Below are 26,302 nucleotides of genomic sequence, written 5' to 3'. Positions count from 1 at the left end.
CTATTGGAAATGCAACCTTGACATGCCATCATGCTGAAAATGAGTAAATTTGTTGAAAATGTACCATTTGAAAATGGATGGCTCCCTGTGAAAGAGGGCTCCCAGACATGACCCTAGGAAGTTCAACCCAGTTTCTAGGCCCCAGGGTCATGGAGATATGACCCCGAAAAGGGTAGTTTTTGGACATTTTTGACAGGGCGTATCTCGGGTTCTGTGGGGGTTAGGAACTTGATTTTATTTTTGCGGCGGGCCCCATGGGGCCCCGCACAAGGAGTCACCATTTTCATGGTTCACATGCCAGGACGGCTTGGCAATGTGAATTTTTTCATCATGACATGAGTTTTTGGGTGAACCACCACACCGTTTTAGGGAGTGGTTTGGGGTGCTCCCCTGAGTCTATATCACTTTGAATGGTGGTTCTACGTGCTCGGGTTCGAGAGATATGCCTGAAATGTGTTTTTCAACCCTGCCATAGACATGAATGAGGCTGAACACCCTGAACGCCCTGAAAATACTTTTTGCAAAGAATTGCTACGAAACTGGGCATGTTACATTCAGGATGGTCTAGAACCCTTCAAACGGTGGTTGTAGGTGCTCTGGTTCGAGAGATATGACTGAAAATGTGTTTTTTAACACTGCCATAGACATGAATGGGGCTGAATACCAGAAAATATATTTTGCAAAGAATTGCTACGGTGTGCATGTAGGGGTTGCATGGTAGTGTGTGCATGTAGGGGTTGCATGGTGGTGTGTGCATGTAGGGGTTGCATGGTGGTGTGTGCGTGTAGGGGTTGCATGGTGGTGTGTGCGTGTAGGGGTTGCATGGTGGTGTGCATGCAGGGGTTGCATGGTGGTGTGCATGTAGGGGTTGCATGGTGGTGTGTGCATGTAGGTGTCTTATGGTGGTGTGTGCGTGTAGGGGTTGCATGGTGGTGTGTGCATGTAGGGGTCTTATGGTGGTGTGTGCATGTAGGGGTCTTATGGTGGTGTGTGCATGTAGGGGTCTTATGGTGGTGTGTGCATGTAGGGGTTGCATGGTAGTGTGTGCATGTAGGGGTTGCATGGTGGTGTGTGCGTGTAGGGGTTGCATGGTGGTGTGTGCGTGTAGGGGTTGCATGGTGGTGTGTGCGTGTAGGGGTTGCATGGTGGTGTGTGCGTGTAGGGGTTGCATGGTGGTGTGTGCGTGTAGGGGTTGCATGGTGGTGTGTGCGTGTAGGGGTTGCATGGTGGTGTGTGCGTGTAGGGGTTGCATGGTGGTGTGTGCATGTAGGGGTTGCATGGTGGTGTGTGCGTGTAGGGGTTGCATGGTGGTGTGCATGCAGGAGTTGCATATTGGTGTGTGCGTGCAGGGGTTGCATGGTGGTGTACATGCAGGGGTTGCATATTGGTGTGTGCATGTAGGGGTCTTATGGTGGTGTGTGCATGTAGGGGTTGCATGGTGGTGTGTGTGTGCAGGGGTCTTATGGTGGTGTGTGCGTGCAGGGGTTGCATGGTGGGTGTATGCGTGCAGGGGTTGCATGGTGGTGTGTGCGTGCAGGGGTTGCATGGTGGTGTGTGCGTGCAGGGGTTGCATGGTGGTGTGTGCGTGCAGGGGTTGCATGGTGGTGTGTGCGTGCAGGGGTTGCATGGTGGTGTGTGCGTGCAGGGGTTGCATGGTGGTGTGTGCGTGCAGGGGTTGCATGGTGGTGTGTGCGTGCAGGGGTTGCATGGTGGTACACGTGTGTGGAGGGGAATTAGATTGCAGGTTTTGCACAAAAGAGGGGCGGGGAAAAGACTGGGAAGGGTAGGGTAAAAGAAAAATTACTACAATCATTTATTTTCACTGTCGACCCCCAGTCTCCTTACCCTCACTTTATGATTTTATTTTGTGATTATTTAATTATTGTCAAATAAACGGCCTTCATCTACTCACAGTTGCAGTCTCATTTCTGTCCAAAAAGAACCTGAAACACTACAATATACTGATGGACGTTACATAATAAAATGAGATGTCCTTTTTTCGGAATACCATGTTCCTTCCCAAAAAATGTGTTTTAATATTAGTCTTTAATAAAGGAAAACTACTGCTTTAATTAATTTTCATGTATCTATTCAGTGCAATGTAGTTTTTTCATGTAATAAGAAATACGTTTTTTTTAACATTTACATTTTATTTGTTTTTTAATAAAAAAAAAGATTTCTTGGGAGAGTAAAAAATACATTAACTTTGATTCATGTACTAAGGGTTACTCTCAAATGAATTCACGATGGTAAACTGCATGGATAACTTAGAAACTCGGCTGTCAGCTGAGTCCCCAAAACTGGGCTGAATTTGAAAATGCAAAGCGGCCCAGAATTTGGGACATTATCTGAAAAGCAAAGCTGCCCAGAATTTGGGACGTAAATGAAAACAGGGGCAGTCTATATGTAAAACTGTGATTACATTCGAGATAAACTAATGTATCCTCTAACAAAACTGTAATAGTGTATACATTTTATATTAAAATAGATCGCAAAAACGATTATAGATATATGCTACTTAAAAGAAAAAAGTACACCACCACAGAAAGCCAATTCTTACATTCGTGCATAACATGATAATTCATATAAAGTAATCACCCATAGTTTGTTATATCAGTACAGCGTAATACCACATTATATTTATTGGAAAGGTTGTGGAAAGCAGATCTCTCTCTCTCTCTCTCTGATCACAATGTTAAAAATGCCTGCAAGCTTTTCCACTCGTGTGACGAATCAAAACGCGAGACTGTTATGCGGTTCCACCCCAAAAACCGGGCCTGTGTCATACCTCCAAAACAATGTAGCACTGACTTTGTCCCACCCCCTACAGTACAGGTCACAGAAAAGCCAGTACAGACGCACTGATAGACTGATTAAAACATTGTTGTCATTTGAACAGTAAACAAGAACGGAGTATTTTTTGTAAATGTTTTTTTTTTTTTTTTTTTTTTTGCCAAAGTGAAATGCACACAGGACGGCAAAAGAATAAAAAAAAAACTATCTACAAAAGGAAGATACATAGTTTGTGTCGCTTGCAGTAGTTCATTTAAATGAGGTTTCCTTTTTTTTTCTCCGTACCTGTCCGGTATGCATTGGCCCCTAAAAGAGTTGAATTTCGCGGTAACAAAGGAAGGTGTCGCCCATCAAAAATATATTAAAGTCTGAAAGATCAAAAGATCTGAGGGTCATATTTGGACTTGCAAGTGATGCAGTTTATACAGTGATATATGGTTGTTTACATGGCAACTGAGTAAATAATGATCGCATTGGCAAATAAAAATGGAGAGAGTCAGTATCATAATAAATCAACCGGATTACAAAACTACTTTTTTCTTACCCATTCGAACCACTGGGCAGCTCTTCTTGCATTCCTGCCTGCATTTCTTGGGCTTGCACTTGTCATGGTTCACAATGGCAATTCGAGTTGGCTTCTCTGACATGTTGCCTCTCTGTGCTTGTATCTCAGCAGATCTTGTTTCTGAGAAGATGGAAGGCCACACCCGCACTAAGGGAACAGTTAGTGGCACTCAGATTATCCCGCAAAAGTACTGGTACGTATACACATAGTTGAAACTCTGCTAGTGCTTCCCATTTTTAATTTGTTTAAAAAAAAATAAAAAAAAATAAATAAGTGTAAAATTTAACAGTACTTTAACAGTAACAGTTTTTTGTTTGTTTGTTTTTTTTAAATACTTTGCAAAATTGATAAAGAAGTGTTTATGCTTCGATGGAATTGTAATGACACATGAATGAACACTGTAGTGAACTCCGATGTATATAATTCAGAGATCTATCTGTGTTATCCCTTTACTAAATCAGGGGCGCCGTGTTTCATAATACTTGTTAATTTGAATTAATGCAGAGCTGTCAACTCTCCCTTATTTGATGGGACTCTGGTGTTTTGGACCCTTCTCCCAGGACAGATTTTCTCCCAGGCAGAAGGGGTACAGTTTCAAAAAACGGTTAAAACCTCTGTGCTAGGTGAAAGTGATTTTAAATGTCAACTTTACTTACCAAAGTGTATAAAACTTATAAATAAGCAGTTACTTTTTTCGTTTTTCAAACTGCACAAAGAAAAAAAAAATACTCAACAGCAATACATTTTTCCAGCAGATGTGTAGCTTCTACAGACTAATGTATAGCACCTATTTTGCACTGGCTGAATTAAAATTGAACAAAAACGGTCTTGTGGACAATGTCTGGCTTCAGCGAAGGCAGCCTCAGACTCAAATCTAGACTTCTGGTTGACAAACAAAAAAAAGCATTTTCTAAATAAAGTTAAGTTAAACGGTGTTTTTTCTTTATGTGGCCAATAATTTGCTATGAATCTTAAGCAAAATCAGTTCATGACAGTCTAAACACGATGTCATGTCAGCTACGATGTCTTGTCAGTCCTTTAAATTTTATATTTATTTTCAAATGATGAAACCTTTTTGAAAGACGGGGCTTTGCACAGTTGTCAGCCACTTGATTTTCTTTTATTATTGTGAGCATTTATTTATGAATTCCTAATATCAGACTACAATGTACTGTGAACAGTTTCATAACACAGCTTTGGAACACAAGCTAAAACTGTACTGGTGCTAACGTTCAATGAACTGTGTTTTATATATAAAAACACTGGACTCGGAGGCTGATGGACTGCTGTAGCAACCTAGACGAATTACGAGTCAATCACATATATTTCGATTGTCAAGGTAACTAAATGCACAGCTGTTAAATCGAAATAGTATGACGACGTATGTCAAAAATACCACACTGACCATGGGGGTACAAACAACCTGTGTGGCTAACAATTACCACACTACTGTAAACGTGCTGCTATGAAATTCATCATCTACAAGATTTACCAAAGAGAAGCAAAGATGATCAATTATATTGATGACGATTATGTTATTCTGGATAAGTCATGCAGACATAATATTAAATCTTTACTGCTTTTAATACGTGTCTGAAGTGATCAGTGAAAAGCACAGAGATAACCCATGATCAAAAGGCTAGCGCTTATTCTTACAGCATGTCTACTTCATATCGCAGACCATGAGGCCCGATCTGTTTCCTTTAACTACCCATTGAAAACCCCGATTGAGCCTCACATGGGTGATACATAACCTCACCAACACTCAATATATTACACGTACCTACAACACAATTAATAACAAAATATTATATAGTACTGACTCACCCACTACAGCCCCCCGGTGGTTCCGCTTTTTTAAAAAAATCTAATTTTATTACAAGTTTGTAGCTGCTTTTGTACAACGTGTTCTCTTTGGTATAGAGAAAGCCGGCAACCAAGATGGCGCGTTGGTGTGACTGCGCCTGCGCAGAAGCGAATAATTGCGCCGACAGGTCGGTAGGTTTTACGTCACATAGAGCGACTGAAGTTTACAGCGCGAGTGGGAGATTCGAAGTGATCCAGCAGTGGTCGGTTTAGGGTCGGTACTCTTGAGAGAAAACGATGGTTCTTTAAACTGGATTTCGAAACGCAGCGACGATAACTTGTGAGGTAAGTATCGGCTGGCCCAGGTTTGTGTTGTTGGTTTTTTCTTGTTGTTATGAATACATTACAATACAGTAGCACGAATTAATCACTACGGCCCAAAATATATACATACGTTGTTAATCACGTAAAATCCATGACTGTTTTAGCTATACTGTAATACCACTGATGTATATGACAGTGCTGACAATGACGTTCAGGTGTCCCATCCCTGGTATTACCCGTATAAAGCAGAACCATTTATAATAAGAGCTTTTTGAAAGTCAAGACAACAAACTTAATCAGTTTACAAATAAAACATTTTCATTTTATTAAAGGACATTGAACAGGTTGTAAGAACAACATACATACATACATACATACATACAGATGTCAATTTCACACAAAAGGTTAAACCAGCCAGTAAATCCCTTTATTCAAAGTAACCAAGAGATACGGAGATTTCATTTCACCAAGTGCATTTATGTTGAGAAAGGCAGGTTTTAACGTTCTAACTGTCCAAGTCATCTCGGTCCTATGCAATACAATGAACACATTTACAGTGGCATCAATTATAAAATGTGCCTAACTTACAATGACATGTGCACCACCTGATACTCACCACCTGATACATATCCCATTGTCAAATGTGCTTCATCAAAGTTCAATGCTGATGTATTGGTTTATTTATCATGCCATGCAGAATACATTTTTAGGTACAGTATTGCTTTCGTAATTACCTTTTAGGAAGCTAAAATGACAGATACAATTCTGGATTTTGGTTTGGCAAGAACATAAGAACATAAGAAAGTTTACAAACGAGAGGAGGCCATTCAGCCCATCTTGCTCGTTTGGTTGTTAATAGCTTATTGATCCCAGAATCTCATCAAGCAGCTTCTTGAAGGATCCCAGGGTGTCAGCTTCAACAACATTTACTGGGGAGTTGGTTCCAGACCCTCACAATTCTCTGTGTAAAAAAGTGCCTCCTATTTTCTGTCCTGAATGCCCCTTTATCTAATCTCCATTTGTGACCCCTGGTCCTTATTTCTTTTTTCAGGTCAAAGAAGTCCCCTGGGTTGACACTGTCTATACCTTTTAGGATTTTGAATGTTTGAATTAGATCGCCGCGTAGTCTTCTTTGTTCAAGACTGAATAGATTCAATTCTTTTAGCCTGTCTGCATATGACATGCCTTTTAAACCCGGGATAATTCTGGTTGCTCTTCTTTGCACTCTTTCTAGAGCAGCAATATCCTTTTTGTAACGAGGTGACCAGAACTGAACACAATATTCTAGGTGAGGTCTTACTAATGCATTGTAGAGTTTCAACATTACTTCCCTTGATTTAAATTCAACACTTCTCACAATATATCCGAGCATCTTGTTAGCCTTATTTATAGCTTCCCCACATTGTCTAGATGAAGACATTTCTGAGTCAACATAAACTCCTAGGTCTTTTTCATAGTTCCCTTCTTCAATTTCACTATCTCCCATATGATATTTATAATGCACATTTTTATTGCCTGCAAGCAATACTTTACACTTTTCTCTATTAAATTTCATTTGCCATGTGTCTGCTCAATTCTGAATGCTGTCTAGATCATTTTGAATGACCTTTGCTGCTTCAACAGTGTTTGCCACTCCTCCTATTTTTGTGTCGTCTGCAAATTTAACGAGTTTGCTTACTATACCACAATCTAAATCATTAATGTAGATTAGGAATAGCAGAGGAACTAATACTGATCCCTGTGGTACACCACTGGTTACCTCATTCCATTTTGAGGTTTCTCCTCTAATCAGTACTTTCTGTTTTCTACCTGTTAACCACTCCCTAATCCATGTGCATGCATTTCCTTGAATCCCTTCTGCGTTCAGTTTGAGAATTAATCTTTTATGCGGGACTTTGTCAAAAGCTTTCTGGAAATCTAAATAAACCATGTCGTATGCTTTGCAGTTATCCATTTTCAATGTTGCATCCTCAAAAAAGTCAAGTAGGTTAGTTAGACACGATCTCCCTTTCCTAAAACCATGCTGGCTGTCTCCCAGGATATTGTTACCATAAAGGTAATTTTCCATTTTGGATCTTATTATAGTTTCCATAAGTTTTTATATATAATAGAAGTCAGGCTTATTGGTCTGTAGTTACCTGGTTCGGTTTTGTCTCCCTTTTTGTGGATCGGTATTACGTTTGCTATTTTCCGGTCTGTCGGTACAACCCCTGTGTCAAGAGGCTGTTGCATGATCTTGGTTAGCGGTTTGTAAATAACTTCTTTCATTTCTTTTGAGTACTATTGGGAGGATCTCATCTGGCCCAGGGGATTTGTTTATTTTAAGAGCTCCTAGTCCCTTTAACACTTCTGCCTCTGTTATGCTAAAGTTATTTAAAATTGGATAGGAACAGGTCGACATGTTGGGCATGTTGCCCGTGTCCTCCTTTGTAAAAACCTGTGAAAAGTAATCATTTAATATATTTGCTATTTTTTTTTCATCTATGATTTTGCCATTTGTGTCTCTTAGACATTTAACCTCCTCTTTGAATGTTCTCTTGCTGTTATAATATTGGAAAAATATTTTGGAATTAGTTTTAGCCCCCTTAGCAATATTGATTTCTATCTCTCTCTTGGCCTTTCTAACTTCCTTTTTGTGTTTGCATTTCCAAGTACTCTTTCTGTGTACTTTGTTTTTGGTTCCTTTTAAATGCTCTGTAAAGTGCCTTTTTTCGCTGAATATTTTTTTAATTGATCTATGAAACCATTTTGGCCATTTTGTTTTAGATTTAGATTTGTCTACTTTTGGGATGTAATTGTTTTGTGCCTCTAGTACTACATTTTTAAAAAAACAGCCATCCCTTTTCTGTGGATGTTTTCTCTATTTTACTCCAATCTACTTCTGTTAGTGTCCGTTTCATACCTTCATAATTTGCTTTTCTAAAATTGTAAACCTTAGCTTTAGTCATTACTTTTGGGGTTTTAAAAAATATTTCAAATGAGACCATGTTGTGGTCTGAGTTTGCCAATGGCCAATGTTTTAGTTATTCTGTCTTCATTATTTGAAAAGACTAAATCAAGGTATGCCTCCCCTCTAGTCGGTGCCTTGACAAATTGCGTTAGGAAGCAGTCATTTGTCATTTCCACCTTTTCAATTTCGTCCGTCGTGCCCCCCATCGGGTTTTCCCATTTTATACAGGGGAAGTTGAAATCCCCCATTAGTATGGCTTCTCCTTTTCTACACGCATTTCGAAATGTCATTGTACAACAGATTATTTTGCTCAGCGTCTGACTTTGGCGATCTATAGCATGCTCCTATTATTATGCCCTTTGAATTTGTGTCCATTATTCTGACCCATATTGATTCTGCATTGTTTTCTTTGTCCTGATTTAACACCTGGGCTTGAAGACTATTTCTTATGTATAGCGCTACCCCTCCGCCTCTTCTGTCCTGCCTGTCTTTCCTATACAGTGTGTACCCACTAATATTATATTCGTCTCCATCACTCTCAGAACTAGCAATTCAGGGTCAGTGGTAATGCAGGTAACAGTTTTAATGGCAGTAATGACCCAGAATTATTGTAGTCTGTACCCTTGCTTTACTAAACATATTAGTAAATCTATCCACTAAAATGATTTATTAGAAATGCACCACAGGTTTGGGGGAATTAGTCATTTACCTCCATCCTTTTTAACCTCCTGAACCATTTAAGCTAGTTGGGCAATAGCTCAAATCAAAGTTATTGATAATATAACTTATGATGTATGAAATGTTCAATTTATCATGCTTGGGGTGGGTTTAGTGCCTGGACACAGCTGCACAATGGATTGAATTTGTTACCACTAGTTATTCAGTGTTAAGGTGTTAATGTCTAACTGATGGCTTGTGGCACATTTAGAGATCAATTTCAGCTTTGCAAAAGGTTAATTGTGTAACAGTCATTCAGAGATTCCAAAAGATTTATTAAGCGGGTGTCTCAACTCCAGCACCACAAAGGAGACCAGGTAGTAGAAATTCTGTTTTGTTAGCCCGTAGAGGGCAGTATATGCACCATCTTTATTGCAGGATTTGAGTTGCCATCACAAACCAATTTTAACCAGTGTTGCCTTCTTTGAGGATTTGGAGCAGTGATGTAATGTATCATCCTAATGTATATGACTGGTAAAAAAAAAGGCCTTTATTGATGGGTTGTTGTTTAAAATTCTGCTGGGTTGCAGCATTCACTACAAGTGTTCAGTACCAGGTTTCATTGAACCGTCCCATTGCCTGAATTTTTCTGCAGACACAGCGATCTCCATTGAGACCTCAAATGTCAATCTTCCATTGTATCAAGGGAGAACTATTCACACAGAGTGATAACATTCTGCTACACTAGAACTGACTCATTGCAATGTTACTGACAGCTGGCATTTACAATGAGTAATAAAACTCACAAACACTATACATAGACAGAAAAGGATTTGTGCCCTAGTGACAACTTGATGAGGGGCCACCCTAAGCAGGCCAGAATGCTGGCAATTTAAATGGTTGTAGCTAATGAGAGAATTCCTTAACTCTTACTGTTTGCACCCATTCACTTGGTCTCACATGTGCAGGTTTGAGAGAAACCTTTTTATTTTAATACATTGTATTTGGTAATCTCAATGTTCTCAGTTTGCTACTTTGCTTGTCTCACTTTCACATAGTTACTATTTCCCTTCCTAGGCAATTTAACCTCAGCAGGGTAAAAGCATGTTACTGGCTTCAAAGCATAGAAGAAGCTGGTTGGTTAATGACAGGAAAGAAGGCTGCAGGTGAATGGACCAAGGAAGAGCAAGATTACCAGAAAGTAAGACTTGCAAACTGAGACTTCTTTATTAATTACAATTAAAATCCGTCTCTGCTATAACATGTGTATCTTTCAAAACTGCACATTTGAGGCCTATATAGCGAATGGAAGTGCACAAAATGACATTTTGTAAACTGCCACCATTACAAAAACATTACCTGTGATCTATGATGAGTAATAGTGTTTCAGCTTAAAGCAAGCATACCATTTCATATGCCTAAAGTGTTTAAAAGTAATTGCAGCTAGCAAAATCATTTCATAATATCTTGTGTCTCAAAGAAGCACGTGTATTTTCATTTTAAAACACTACTTGAAGGGATCCCGAGTGGTGCATCCAGTAAAGGCACTCCACATGGAGTGCAGGATGCACGCTATAGCCTGGAGATCGCAGGTTTGAATCCAGGCTTTATAATTGCCGACAGTGACCGGGGGTTCCCAGGGGGCGGCGCACAATTGGCTGAGTGCCGCCCAGGTAGGGTGGGCTAGGTCGGCAGGCAATCCACGGTTCACCGCTCACCAGCGACCCCTCTGGCTGATAGGGCGCCTGCGGGTCTGCAGTGGAGCCATTCAGATATGTGTTGTCCTCCAGCACAATAGGTCTGATGGCTTCACTGTGGATCTGCAGTGCGAAAAATGACTGCTTGGCATGAATACGTTTTCGGAGAACACGTGTTTCAGCCTCCGTTTCCCGAGTCGCTGGGGGGTTGCAGCGGTGAACCCGGATTAATAATAACACAATTGCCGATTCCAAGTTGGGGAGAACACTGGGGTAAAAATTATTGGCAACGACTAAATTAAAAAAAAACAACAAAAAAAACAAACAAAAAAAACACTACTTTAGGTTAAAGAAAAATCTCAGTTTCTATGCTTTATTCTCGGGTTATCTATTTGCACTTGCACTTCCTGGGGCATTTCACCTCAGCAGTGTCTTCTGGGTCTGTGAACAGGCTGGCTTGTATGGTGATGTCAGGCCAGGAAATGCAGGACACAGAATGGTGAGTGAATGCTCTGGTGCGTGGCTTTATTGTAAAATAAATAAACGGTTTGAACAAAACAAACACTGAACTCAAAACAAAACGGCATGTTGGCCGAAACAAACAGATAAACAAAACGGTGAATACAAACCCCAAAACAAGTATCGTGCTGGTGCTTTCAGCACGAATAGCAATTGTTTTTACTTTTTTTTCTTCTCCTCTCCCATTCTCTCCACACTAAACACCTACCCCATGTGCGTGAAACACTCACTTTTTTATGCAGCTGTGCCGAGAGTCGATTGCTAATCAATCATTCAGTTGAATCTCGGCACAGTCTGCACGTGAACTAATTGTGCACTCCCCGTGCCCCCATACAAATGCCCATTTTAATCTGCACGTGAAGTAGTTGTGCAATCCCCATACCTAAATACAAATATACATTTTAAATAATCTGTGCTACATAACCCACACTTCATGGACCACGACACACATACATATAAACATCCCACATGCAACATAAAACCCAAAATCCACACAGGGGCGGGACACCCCGCCACAGGGTCAAAGCATGCTACTGGCAGAAAGATTGTCAGTCAGTATGCGGAAGAAGCTGGTTGGGTAATGACAGGAAAGAGTGGCTTGCAAACAGAGATTTATTTAACCAAGTTTAGTGCCATATCATGTTTTAAAATAAAAATACAAGTTTACTACAACATGTGTTTCTTTCAGAACTGGACATTTTGAGACTTATGTAAACGATGGAAGTACACTACCAATTATTTTGGAAGCTACAAGTGCTATAACATGTTGTTGCTATGTATGATAGTTACAGTACTGTGTATTTGCATGCTGACAAGACACATTATAGTTTTATAGTTGTTGTATACCTTTGTGTTTCTTAGAAAATGGCAACAGCAAGCAAGACCCCACCAGGTGCCGACCCCAAGCAGTTGGAGAGAACAGGAACAGTCCGGGAAATAGGTTCCCAGGCCGTTTGGTCCTTATCATCGTGTAAACCAGGTCAGAATTCATTCTTTTGCAGAAGCAGGCGTGGAAAAAAGACTCCTATTACATAGCAGTTTCACCCGTTCCAGGTTTTACTACGCGCTTGATGAGCTACAGCATATAGGTAACATGCTCAGGTGTGTCTTATTAAACTAATAGTAAAACCAGGAATGGATCAAAGTGCTATGCAGTGGGAGTCTTATATTTGTCTATGAGAAGGTGTGTACTGTTGATTAAACACTGTTTCTCTGATTTCTTGGTTGGAGTTACTTAAAGGGAGAGAGAACTGCATAGCAGGTAGAATTGCATTCAATATATTATTTCAAAATTGAATTTACGTCCTAAAAGCAAATGCCGTGATTCTTCCTCAGGGTTTGGAGTTGATCAGTTGCGTGATGACAACCTGGAAACCTACTGGCAGTCAGACGGCTCTCAGCCTCACCTGGTCAATATCCAATTCAGGTAGGTGCTATACAGTAGGCCCAGATTCAATCAATGTTTATAGTGCTGTCCTAGCTATATATTGTAGTGATTCTGTATTTTTTGTTTAATTTATTCATCTTTATTTTGCAGAAGAAAAACTACGGTAAAGATGCTATGTATATATGCAGACTTCAAATCAGATGAGAGTTACACGCCAAGCAAGATCTCTGTCAGAGTGGGGAATAACTTTCACAATCTTCAAGAGATAAGGGTATGAATCAAGAGTATTGAGAAAACAAGTACAGTATAAGAATATTTGTGGGAGACCCTCCATTGGCTTTTGAGATTTCCAGGGTTAGGGAGGAAAATCTTCTGTGGATAGTAAGTGGGTTGCAGCCATGAGGCAACATTTGTATTTGGTTGAAAAATATGGGTTAAAGTAATTAGTCAATTCTTGTTAAAACAAACTCGGCTTAGACAAATTTCTTCATAGTACGAATTTTCTATAAGGTCCCAGACAATTTCAGCAGTGGCTTATTGTAAATAACCTATTATAATACAAATTGACTTAACATGAATAGACTTAAACACAAATTATTTTGGAGCCCTCCCAAGGAAGAAAAAATGTGAATAAAACGAAACTCCCTAATTCGAACAGCTGAGTGTAAAGGATATTGGTCAATGTATTAACTTGCATCCAGATTAGCGTCTCTGTACTGTATTTTAGTGCTGTTTGGGGACTATAGATCATATGATGCATTTCGAATTGCCATAGTGCTCATGCAAAAAATGTGTACTATCCATGCAGACAAAAGTGGAAGTGTTGAAAGGGTTGGATAATGCACCACCATACAAGAAAAAGAAAGATGTTGCTACAGATTCAACATTCCCACACACTTTGTCAGCCGTTCTGAAAAAACGTGCTCCAGTAATACAGGCCTATGAACAGCAAAACTGTGAATGCAAGTTGTCAGCGTTTCCAATTTGCTCAATACCCTGATGTTGAACGCTTTGCTTTTATGGTTTAAAAATCCCTGTGATCAGAATGGGACATGCAGATTTCAAGTTGCAATATATACTTTTTAAAAGTTAGCTTACAACTGTATTTTCAATAAAATGCACAGTTAGTACTTTTTAAAATTTTATAATACTTTTCATTGTTCTGTAATTGAAATTTGATTTTAGTGTTACTGTAACTTAAATAAAAACTGAGAGTATGCATTTGGCTTAGACTCTTGATAAGAATTACTGATTTATAATTTTAATTTTGCTGGTCCCTTGAAATTCGAGTAGATGAGAATTGACTGTAATATTAATTGGCAGAAAAGTGACTTATTGCCATAATAAAATTAGCAAAGAAAATGCAGATTTAGATTTTTCAAAACGTGACATACTAGTTCACATACACAAACTATGTCCCTGTCCACACTATGCCTTTAAACCATATTAGTTTCCTTTTAAACTGTCTTAAAAATGCTAAATACGGTTAATGTCTACAGTATGCAGCATTTAATACCGGACTTGAGACCACTCTAAATTAGATCGCATTAGGTAGTGCGGTTTGTCAAAAGTGTGGACGCTGTATTACCAAACTACATTTTTTGTGCATTCTCCAGTATCCCAAAATGCTTTGATATGTTTTGGTGCGTGGACATTACAAATACAGTACTCGGAAGAGGCACCTGAAGGAGTTAAGAATGAACTAAATACTGCTGTACTGTATATCATTTCTGAGGCTTGTTGTAAAATGGTGGATCATGGAGCGACGTGATCAAATGCCGAAATCAAGGCACATTGATATCTGGAGCGATGAAATCGGTCAAGGAGAACTTCAGAGTTCAAAATGAAATGCACACATTATGATACAATGTACACTGTGTTTTTAAGAAACAAAACCATAACGTTCATGCTAAGAAGCGCTATGTATTCCGTGGGCACGGGCTCCATATTTGCAAGGTTGTACCAGACGGTGCATGGTGGGATACTATCGTATTAAGTCCCACAGTCTGTTGTGTTGCTAGGAACTGTAACCAAACTATATTAGTAGTGTTTGTATGCATTAAACCCGAATAAACATGAAACGCTTTGAGCTGTATTAATTAAAATGTTTTTTGAGTACGGTTCTCGATCGGTTATGTAGAGTGGACAGGGCCAAAAATGGCTTCTCTTTTCTCACAGGATTTATAATTGAAGTACTCCTAGTGTACACTAGATGTCACCATTGCTTCAAGTAACTATTTTCCATATTACGGTGGAGTTTGCAAGGGTGAAGCACTTTACAGAACAGCAAATTGCACACATCAAGAGTTAACCGAATATCCTTGCTGTTACATTTTCCTGCATGAAATGCAATAAGCAAAATATGACAAGTTCTTTTAAGACCCTTCATACTTAAAAGTGTAAAAATGTATTCAGTTTTAAACATATTTATTAGAACTCTGGGGCCCAATTTAAAACCTTAATTAGGCATGCATATATAACTAAAATTTAGCAAGTTATCACTGCTTTCTGCAAGGTCACACAAGGGAGAAGTAAATTAAATCTTAATTTAAATTCATGTATAAAATAGTTTTTAGTTTGTTTCAAAATAAAAATCAAACCGCAGTTGTTATTTACCTTTTAATGTTGGCTCTTTGGCTTGGCTCTGCTTGTTGCTGTTCAGAAGTCTAGATATAAATATATGCAGGTTCATAAAATCTCACCCCAAAACATACAGTACACAACCTGCCATTGCAGCTGTTTTATTGACAAGTAGATGAGATGGAATTTGCGTTGTCCTTCTTTTGACACTAAGAAGCGATTCTTTGATCACCAGCTGTAGTCCGATCAGGAGGATACTTAATTAATATAAATCTCTTGCCGCTTCAACCCAGCCTTTTGTAGCTGAATTGACATGAAGGATCATGGGATAAAGAGACAACAAAGTAAATGTATTTATTCTTTGACTTTTTTTTCTTCATTTGGTGTTTAAAAATCCATCAAACCTAGTAGTTCTCCTTGGATATCTTTACTGTGTGTGCTACTGCCGTTCACAAAGCTTGGGTCTACCTGACTTTCTTCAGTTTTTGACCTCCTAGGAAGAAAATAGTAGTGAGCTCATGTTTCTGAAATAGATCAATAAAAAATACAGTTGTTCCTTATGTCTTTATACATGATGCAGGCCAACCATTGTTTTAGAGTGATGCCTCCTGTGTGTTCTGTGTAAAGCCTGCAACCCTGAAGTTTTTTTTTTTTTTAAATCCTAAGAAATACATTTATAAATCAAAAGAACATTAGTAAGAAACAAGTTTAGTTAAATGTATTGTTTTGAATATTTTCTTGCTAGTTTTACATTACTAAAAGTATTTGATTCCTCTTTTGGTTTTGCTTCAAAATAACTTGACTCTTACTGATTATTATGGCTTTACACGTTGTTTTATTATTGTTTTTTAAAGAAGGTCTGTATGACATGTGTCGGCAAACTAAAGCAGTTCAATTAAGTTTTATGATGTTCACAAAGCTTTTTAATAATCCTTGCTGTTATGTTGAAATGACGTGACAGCAGTGAGGTTTTTCAAGTGTGGCTACGTCAGCCATGTTACTGCATAATTATAAAAATATTCCTCTGAAGTGGTAGGACAGATTTGTCAAAGATTATTGACATGGCTGTTCGTTAACTTAATTAGGTATTTTCCCTACTTCCCTCCGTTGTATGTGTTTGATCCTAGTAATCGACTCCTCATTTTTCACAAAGTGCTCCAGCAGTTTGGGGGGTGGGGCTAAAGAAATAAACCCAGAGGAGTGACAGCTGTTAGACTCGTTGCACACCGCTTCTTTCTCCTTTACTAGGATGAGAACCCATTGAGATCTCATTTGCGTCCTAAAGAATTCTAAAACAATACTACCAAAGCCTTCAGTGTGTGAAGTTAGTAGAGCAAAATAAAACAAGAAGCACAAATATTGTACTTTACAAAGCTTTACATATTATCATTATTTCCCTTTCTTTCTTTCTTTCTTTCTTTCTTTCTTTCTTTCTTTCTTTCTTTCTTTCTTTCTTTATTTTGTGCACTTTATTTGTACTGCAGCCCTTGGCTTTAAAGCTATTTTTTTGTTAATAATCCAATCCAATTCCAATTATTTTAGAATGTGTGTAGATCATTGTTTTAATCTTGTCCATGTTGTCAGTGGTAAAAGTAGCAAAAAAAGTTACTAATTTGTTCCAGTTATGAGTGGCTTGAAAAGAGTCTTTACGGCTAACGTCGTGTTCAACCAAGGCACAGAGATCAAAAGAGAACAGAGGGCTAGATTCACAAAGCTGTTTACTTAAAATCGTCATTAGCGTATATTTTTGTTAAAAAAAAAATTACAATTCTAAAATCAAATATTTTAAACTACTTGCATGTCCCTAATACTAATGTCGGAGTTGCTTATTTCTGCTTAGTTTGTACTATCTAAAACAAGACGTGCCAATGACATGTGCAGTGAGGGAGGCAAAAAAAGCAGCAGTAGAATTTTCATATCTTCTTAACATTGTTAAATGCATTTTCTCCACGAGCCAACAGAGAAAAGAAAACAGTAGCCCATCATAGTTTATTCTAATAAACTTAACTGTTAAACACTGCCAGCGTATGTTTAAAAATGCACTGTATACAACATTAATGTAGCATTTCGATTTCAAGACCACATCACTTTAACATACTTTGCATAAAATGTTTTCTAAGTAAAGTTGTTTAGGCAGGATAAAGGCAGACAAAAATCAATCAATCCTTTCGACTTAATTTGCTCAACTTAAATAAATAACCAATAAAATAATGATATACCGTTCTATACATATGAAACGTATCTATTTAATAAAAAGGAAGTAATCGGCCAAACTTTAATTCGAAGAAGCAAACAGAAACAGTACTCAGGTAGAATTTTTTTTTTTAATGTATTGAAATTTTAAATGAATCAATCTATAGGCATTCGCTACGTCCTTCTAAAACCATGCTTTGTTCTTTTCACTCTCATCAGTTTCACTCTTAGCATCCGAGGTCATCAATGTGGGAGGACACACATCCGGCTAAAACAGACAAAAGGGGAGGGGATGCATTTCACCCTTGGCCATTTTTTAGACAGTTTTACTCAGCGGTCCATGCGAGCTCTCTAAAGAAATGGAAGAATATGACTGACCTAATAGATGTGCTTATCATAACTACAATGGAGACGAGAGCTCCTCTGCCTCCTCAGAGCGTACAGCAGTGACTGAGTGGAGAATTTGGATCGGATGACTGTCTCCATGTTAAACACTGCATTTATATAATATTCCATATAAATAAATTAAAAGCTTATTTATTAAAGAAATTGAGTAGGCAGTGCCTCCTCTGATGAGACGCCACTGCACAAGTGAGAATGACAGCTTTGCGAATCTAGCACAAAATGTTTATGTTGACATTTATTAGGTTTTTTAAAAAACGTGCATGTATTTGCTTAAATATATTACTAGAGATCAAATATTTATTTTCACGAAAGATAATGCATGCCTTGATTGTTTAATAAAGGTACATCTATTTATCCGTCAATGCCACAAACCCTTGAGCATAGTACATTTGCTTATGATCAAACAGAAATAAAGCTTTTCAGACCACATCCTTACTTTCTAAAGTGGTGTTTGCAACTGGTGAGTTATATTTTTCTGAATGGCATTCCGTTATAGATTAGCATTAAATCTTTCCTGCTCCCCGAGGGTAATCCTTGTCGTGGGTCAGCCTAAAGTAAAGAAAGACTTAACAGCTCACTGAAATGCTTCAGATATATTAGGCTGCAAGCGCACAAACTTGACAATTTGTGTCCTTTGAATGTCCACATTTATTTTTAAAAGGAGAGCGCGAGCATCTTGTAAAGTAAAATAAAACACAAACCATTCTGATTACTGTTAAAAGCATTGTTTGTGGAGTGCTCCTAAAAGAACAAGTTAATTGAATCAAAATGCTGACATACTTTCTGTACATTGTAACATCTGGCATCTACTTTTCAAAATAAGTGAGCATTCTTTAATTGTACTCTTTAAAGTTCACCTACCAAACAGATGTGCCCTTCATAAGCAGCAGCCAGACTGCATTCTGCTTGTGGGCTGAAACTGTTATGATTGGGCAGTGCAAAAATATATATATATATATATATATAAGTAAAAACAACCTGTTTTTGCCAAAAATAATTTCCTTTTAAATTACTTATTTTCCAATATGAAACAAATGCGCGTTTTCCAGATCTCCTCCTCTGTGATTAAGCCTGGATTCGGCAGCCAGCTATAGGCCAATAAATCACTTATTTGAGGTGTAGTTTTTTTTTTTTCTTTTTTTATTTCTTAGCAGACGCCGTTATCCAGGGCGACTTACAGTTGTTACAAGATATCCCATTATTTTTACGTACAATTGCATTATTTTTTAAACATTATTTTTACATACAATTACCCATTTACACAGTCGTTTTTTTACTGGAGCAATCTAGGTAAAGTACCTTGCTCAAGGGTACAATAGCAGTGTCCCCCACCTGGGATTGAACCCACGACCCTCCGGTCAAGAGTCCAGAGCCCTAACCACTACTCCACACTGTTACCCTATGAAAGGTTATATTTAGAAACGGTTTCACCTGTTAAGCTGTTTAAACAGGCAGTAGTGAATTAAAAACTTGTAAGGAAAATGCTGGCAATTCATAGTTACAAGGATGCTTTTGAAATTTGTGTAGTGTCATTATTTAAAGAATAACTTGAAGCATGTGATGAGCAATCCAAATGAGCTCCCACTTTCCATTGATTACATCTAAATTCTGGTTTGCGTTATTAATTAATCCATCTTTCATGGTAGACTGTGTTGAAAATCCATTGAATGGATATTTCCAACTTCACTGCTAGTGCTCTCCTCTCTGTGCGGGTTCTTTAGAACCGAGTGTCAATCTCAGGTCCCGATTGAGATTCAGTCTGTTGTACTACTTTAACTTTTATTTTGTAAGTATGTCTTTGATTCCGGAGACTCCAGCCCTGTAGTCGTGCGTGTGCAGCTCCTAACTATGTCATTCACGATCATTTTGTAAACCAGGAAGTAAACAACAAAACGTATATAAAATTCCACGGATAGTTTCAAACACACACTTTTTTTTTATACTATATTATTCTCATTCACCCAAATACTTTTTTTCCCCCTATTATTTTCCAAGTTGTTTCATTTTCATCGCAACTCCAAAGGTAACGCTAAATACTATTTTAAGTTACAGTAAATTGGTACAAATAAATATAAAGGCGACTGTCCTTTTATGGGCTTTGACATGAAATCACTAAAGGGTCAGAACAAGAACTGGAACTTTTGGTCTTTTGTACATTTAGTTGACTGAGTAAATGATCTTTAATTTATATATACAGCTCTGGAAAAAATTAAGAGACCACTGCAAAATTATCATTTTCTCTGGTTTTACTATTTATAGGTATGTGTTTGGGTAAAATGAACATTTTTGTTTTATTCTATAAACTACTGACAACATTTCTCCCAAATTCCAATTAAAAATATTGTCATTTAGAGCATTTATTTGCAGAAAATGACAACTGGTCAAAATAACAAAAAAGATGCAGTGTTGTCAGACCTCGAATAATGCAAAGAAAATAAGTTCATATTCATTTTTAAACAACACAATACTAATGTTTTAACTTAGGAAGAGTTCAGAAATCAATATTTGGTGGAATAACCCTGATTTTCAAGCACAGCTTTCATGCGTCTTGGCATGCTCTCCACCAGTCTTTCACATTGATGTTGGGTGACTTTATGCCACTCCTGGCGCAAAAATTCAAGCAGCTCGGCTTTGTTTGATGGCTTGTAACCATCCATCTTCTCTTGATCACATTCCAGAGGTTTGGAATGGGGTTCAGGTCTGGAGATTGGGCTGGCCATGACAGGGTCTTGATCTGGTGGTCCTCCATCCACACCTTGATTGACCTGGCTGTGTGGCATGGAGCATTGTCCTGCTGGAAAAACCAATCCTCAGAGTTGGGGAACATTGTCAGAGCAGAAGGAAGCAAGTTTTCTTCCAGGACAACCTTGTTGTTTAAAAATTAATCTGAACTTATTTTCTTTGCATTATTCGAGGTCTGACAACACTGCATCTTTTTTTGTTATTTTGACCAGTTGTCATTTTCTGCAAATAAATGCTCTAAATGACAATATTTTTATTTGGAATTTGGGAGAAATGTTGTCAGTAGTTTATAGAATAAAACAAAAATGTTCATTTTACTCAATGCAGTTTTACCCAAACACATACCTATAAATAGTAAAACCAGAGAAACTGATAGTTTTGCAGTGGTGTCTTAATTTTTTCCAGAGCTGTATATATTTTTTAAATCTTTCAGTCATTTTGTTAGGGGAGATTTATATGTAGGTGGTATACACACACAGATCCCCAAGTGCCCGAGACATGCAATCCTTGCAGATATCCTGAAGGCTTAATACAATAAATTATTTCCATAATGACATTTTCTCGAGTTAAATCATTAGTAGAAAAAATAATTATTCAATGAGACCACTCAGCCAATGAGGATTGAAGAAGTAGACTCCAGGTGTATGTGGGTGCAGAAAATATTATAAAACTTTATTGATCCTTTGAAGAACAGGATCCTGAGGACTCTTCCATCAATGCACCATACCAGGGGCTTCCCAGGAGCAGATCTTGCAATTTATTCCTTTGAGTCATGGCAAGCTACTTTATTGTTTAACAGTATTTGAGTTTGTTGATAAGGACTGGAAGGTCAAGTTGCTGCGCACAAATCTGTAGCAGTATAAAACATTCTATTAACAGACAAGGAAATTAAAACAATGCAATTTAAAGTGGAAAACTTTATTAAACATTTTATATACATTTCAAAATTTAGATGGACTGTGTCCCGGTGTCATGAATAATAGTGTCCATTTAAAATAGTTCACCCTGATTGGTCGGACTGTGTAGTGACATCACGCCCCTAACTCTAACCCTAATCCTAGGACAGTATTTCATCACAGGGACTCTATTTTACATGACAACGGGCACAGTCCATTGGACAAAAGCCAGGGTGTTCCACTTCACTGTAGAAACCCCTCATAACTCCCCGCTGTCCATTTCTCGAGTCTTTGTACAGGGTCCTGCAATACCCGCACTCTGTAACGTGGAACTACGGGGTTCTCCTGAATGTACTCTTGTGTACATCTTGCAGTTTACACCTGTTTGAATTGTAAGTAATAATATTTAAAACAGATTAATATGTCTCTTTAGCACAATGGAGCTTACAACTTTACTTACTTTCCATCTGCGATATTACATAAAAAAGAAAATGTAAAAAAATAAAAACTTGAAACATCAAGCAAAGCTTCATATTATACTGCCCGTTTAAGATGGACCTCCAAGTGCCGCCTTACACAATATTGGTCCCTTGGCTTATATATAGACTGTTTACAAAAAGGACAGTGATACAGCTGACAACATTGTGAACAGCGTTTTAATGTAGGCAGCTCTCCTGCCTTCAACAGTGATATGTTACAGAAATAAGAGAGAGTTTGTTACGCTTAAGTAAGGAGCATAACTGTAGTTACACAATAGCTGTTACCATTAATAATGACTACACAACCTAATTAGGTCCATACATGTGGGCTTCACTTCAACCGTTTTAAAATTCTATGCCCAACATAGAAATAGTAAATCACTACACTCATACTTCTGTCATGGGGGAAAAAAACATTGCATCCGTACAAACGCTGCATAATACATCAGCATTTTAACCATACAACGAATATATCTTAATGGTACTTGTGTGCATAAAGCTTAATTAAACTAAACGTTATTACTATTGGTGGATTTAAATAGTGATGTTTTGCATTTTATTCCAAGTCATACCGAGTACAATACGCCCGTAGCAATGTGATAAACATTATATTTATAAGTGTTAATAAATAATGTAACCAAAAAAGTATCAGAAATAAATGTTTTGGTAGCTAAATACCTATAGAATTTTAAGCAAAACAGCTATGGTCAAATATACATTTCTTTCTTTCTTTGTTATTTAAACATTTATCACTTACCAATGTCACCAAAAACCTCCTGATAAAAACAAATATTGATTTTGATTCTTCCTGATTGGATGTTCCTGTTTTAGGGCTGGAACCACAGACTAGGATCATATGCTGATTGGTTCAGTGCACTTCTGTAAAGTGTTTGTTGACAGTTTTCCTGGCCGTGCAAATTATGGTTGTATCTAGTTCCCATAAGACCAAAGGCCCACAAAATGACTGCTACAGCAAGTAAAATTGCTGTTTTCTATTCAAAATCGAAGTATGGCGTTTAGATGAACTTCTAATTCTAAGCTTAGTTCTGGACATGTTATTGATATAATGAATTGGTATATTGTGCCATTTTAAATGGGTTGCTTCCATACTGTATTCTGTAGCAGATCTATCACTTAGTACTGCAGTATATTGGATAATAGTACATTCCACATCATTACAATTTCCAATCTTGAAATGATGAACTTATTATTGTCATTATTTTTCCAATTTGTAATACATGGCGCTGTGCTGTAATACCATAAATATTGCTACAAAGATTAACACATTTTGTTTTGGGTTTCAAAGTGTTCTCTACATGTACTTTATCAGTGGACAGTTCAGTTAAAAATAATGTGTGTGGCTATGCATGGAAAGCCGTGGAGACCTGAGAGGAATAAAGGATGGTTTCTTTCACCTAAAATAAAAAGGACAATATGTGTAATACAGGATTTAGTTGTTTTACAGTTCAGTGCATGTGCTTGAAAGCTGTTCTTTCAGCAACTTGGGTGGCAGGTTATAGTACTATATTGTGTATTGTAGTTGGCTCTTTACACTTGCCAGAGTCACCGTTCAGCCGCTTGGAAGATGTTATATTGTTTTATCATGTGAACTGAGATTGGTGTTGAATTCCCAAACACCAGAAGAAAAGTTGTAATTGCAGACTTCTAAATTAGATTTACATATTTATTGTCTGCTGTTCTTTTCTTTTTTATATATAGAAATGTGTCTTCTGTTCTGTAACCACAAGTGAAAGCCTTCAGTGTGTGAAGTAAGCAGAGCAAAATAAAACAACACACACACAAATATTGTTCTTTGCAATACTTTCCATATTATCATTATTTTCCTTTTTTTTTGTACTGCAGGCTTTGGCTTTAAAGCTTTTTATTTTTTTGGTAAATAATCGAATTTCTGGTTAGAATTATGTACAGAACTGTGTGTGAGGTCCTTTTATAAATGGGATCTGGAACCTTTTATCCTTTTTTTTTTTTTTTTTAATTTCTGATTGTGATTTTCAATCAGAGCTTCAAGCATATTTTGAAAGAAACCAGGTTGCTTCCGTTTCTGCAGATCGCTATCAAATTGAGACTTTATTGTAAAAAACCTGCCAATCTGTTTTCTTATAATTTGTATCTCCTTTCCCATTATTGGACTCCTCAAAAAATCACTGGTATGTTTTTGACCCCTGTGTGGGGTGGGGGGCAAGTTGATTTCATCCGTAGCTGCTGACTGTCAGTGTGTAGTTTAACAGTTATAGGATGTACAACGTTTTGGAAATCCACTGTCCTCCTTTACCAGAGATAGTTGCAATATCCAAATTCCAAAAGATATTCAGCCACTTTGTTCTTTTCTTATTACTACATTAGTTTAGCTTTTAGTTGAAATGATACAACAGTTATTAATAGGCAGGGACAAGGCTACTGTAACTTCAGCTTTGGAAATATGTAGACCAACTTAAACTGACCTGATACACAGAAAATTATTGGAAATTATGGACAACTTTTGAAGGTAGCGAGTATGTAACCCCTGGTAATCTGATGCAGACTATTTATGCAATTTTAATACTTTCTCATTTCGTTACAGCAACTGGAACTGGTAGAGCCCAGCGGGTGGATACACGTCCCCCTCCTTGACATCGTAAACAATCCCATTCGAACCTTCATGATCCAGATTGCAGTACTGGCCAACCACCAGAATGGCAGAGACACTCACATGAGGCAGATTAAAGTCTACACACCAGTGGAGGAGAGCTCTGTTGGGAAATTCCCAAGGTGTACCACAGTGGACTTCATGATGTATCGCACAATCAGATGACCGTCATTGCACAATATTTAGTTGTGGTGAAAATCTAAGATTTGGTCCACAGAACACTTTATGAGTTGCTCTGTGAATCGAGTTGTCATCTTATAAATTATTGAGTTTTTTTTTTTTAGGGAGTAATGTATACATTTTTAAACTGTACTGAGGGAACAGGTCTTGTAAACTGAAAGTGTCATGCCAGCGCTTTGTGTATTTCAATGCAAACTCTTAATACATTTTTTTTTTTTTTTAAAGTTCCTGTTTTCTTCAATGTATTCATTTTTAACCAATACTAAAACACATTACTATAAACAAAGCAAAAACATGAGTAATTTTTTTTTTTAAATGGGTTAGTGTGCTGTTCTTATTGTTCCACTATGCATGTCCCTTTTGAGGTATCAGACTTTGTTTTTCATTTACTGCATATTTCATTTGAGACATCTTTTGATTTAAAGACATGCACGCACAACTAATTCTTAAAGAAGGTGCATGGTGGTGCAGCAGCCTAACCTCATATGCTGTACGTTTGTAATTTATTTGTCACATTTGTGGCAACACTGCGTGAATAAAACAGACCAGCTACAGACTAACATGACATACTTTTCTATGAATAGCTTTACTTTGGTAAAAAACAACATGCACAAGCTTGGAGCAGATGAGGAGAGTTCAATTTCAATATAGCCTTTCACACCAGTACTATCTAGGCATTACATCATCACCCCATGGGGGTATTCACACATGGAACTTGCCAACTGCAAAATGTGAAGTAAATTCTTCACCCCAGTATGCCCATCTGTGTCTTACAAAAAACACCAAGAATGTGAATAAGATGTGATACAATCCAAACTAATCTGTCTTCTGTCTCTGAAAGAACACTATACACACACAATGAGGAGCCTAGTATATACTGCAGCTTCTTTGAACTGGAGAGGACTAATAACATCTTCCAGTAATTAACATGAAAATCACAAGGGAAAATTATGTTCATATATGCCAGCCTGTGGCTGACTGACAAATGTTCTGCTGTAATGGACACGTTTTCCGAGTGAATCCTCTCTCACTATAGTCTTGGACATGTGTTTGTCTAAAATGGTTGTTACGTGGATTATGTTGTTGTAACTGAATAAGAAATCATGAAACATGAGGAAGAAAAACACAACAGGGTTAACTGATCACTTTCCAGCTATGTTGGGGGAAAACAGGGGGTATTAGCCAATAAAAACATGCAAGGGAGGGGGTTTGCTATTCTTACAGTTTGCTGTCCATCTGTAGTTTGCATTTGGTATTTTGCGTGTGGTAAATAACATCTTCTAGATCCTTTGAAGCCTCAGCCTTCCCCTAATCGTATCCCACCTCTTCTGATCAAACAGAGCGATCAGTAGTTTTCTGGGAAGTCTAGCCTTCCAATGACGCAGTGGTCCAGATTTCCTGTTTGTATTTGCAGTCTGGGATACAGATGCACTGTTTGTATTTGCAATCTGGGATACAGATGCTCTCACTTGTCTCACTAAA

At 37.8% G+C, this 26,302-nt stretch overlaps 2 protein-coding genes across 5 annotated transcripts in view; one reads left to right on the top strand and one right to left on the bottom strand.

Annotated features, from left to right (window-relative positions):
• The window catches only part of LOC117408657 (ATP-binding cassette sub-family E member 1), a 30,164-nt gene extending 24,845 nt beyond the window's left edge, over nt 1-5,319 (bottom strand). For 2 of the 3 annotated variants that reach the window (XM_034013845.3, XM_034013847.3), the window contains exons 1-2: nt 5,186-5,319; nt 3,338-3,505 (exon numbers count right to left, since the gene is read on the bottom strand). In XM_034013845.3, the coding sequence (XP_033869736.1) occupies nt 3,338-3,440 (103 nt within the window). In that variant the 5' untranslated portion in view covers nt 3,441-3,505; nt 5,186-5,319. Of the gene's footprint in view, nt 1-3,337; nt 3,506-4,014; nt 4,065-5,185 lie in introns of all 3 variants that reach the window. The other variant, XM_058999300.1, reaches the window with a different exon arrangement.
• Nucleotides 5,320-5,344: 25 nt separating this feature from the next.
• LOC117409616 (anaphase-promoting complex subunit 10) lies at nt 5,345-26,043 on the top strand. Of its 2 annotated transcripts, XM_058999309.1 has the most exons (6): nt 5,345-5,509; nt 10,173-10,296; nt 12,173-12,290; nt 12,647-12,737; nt 12,849-12,969; nt 24,575-26,043. In XM_058999309.1, exons 2-6 carry the CDS (start codon nt 10,240-10,242, stop codon nt 24,803-24,805), a joined length of 618 nt encoding a protein of 205 aa, XP_058855292.1. In that variant the 5' UTR covers nt 5,345-5,509; nt 10,173-10,239; the 3' UTR covers nt 24,806-26,043. The 2 variants fall into 2 exon arrangements, with proteins under 2 accessions (XP_058855292.1, XP_033871795.1); XM_034015904.3 differs by lacking the exon at nt 10,173-10,296.
• Nucleotides 26,044-26,302: the final 259 nt, after the last annotated feature.

Source organism: Acipenser ruthenus, chromosome 2, assembly GCF_902713425.1.
Source record: "Acipenser ruthenus chromosome 2, fAciRut3.2 maternal haplotype, whole genome shotgun sequence".
Classification (NCBI taxonomy): domain Eukaryota; kingdom Metazoa; phylum Chordata; class Actinopteri; order Acipenseriformes; family Acipenseridae; genus Acipenser; species Acipenser ruthenus.
Note: the sequence above shows the minus strand (reverse complement) of the source record. Positions and strands in the feature narration are given on the sequence as shown.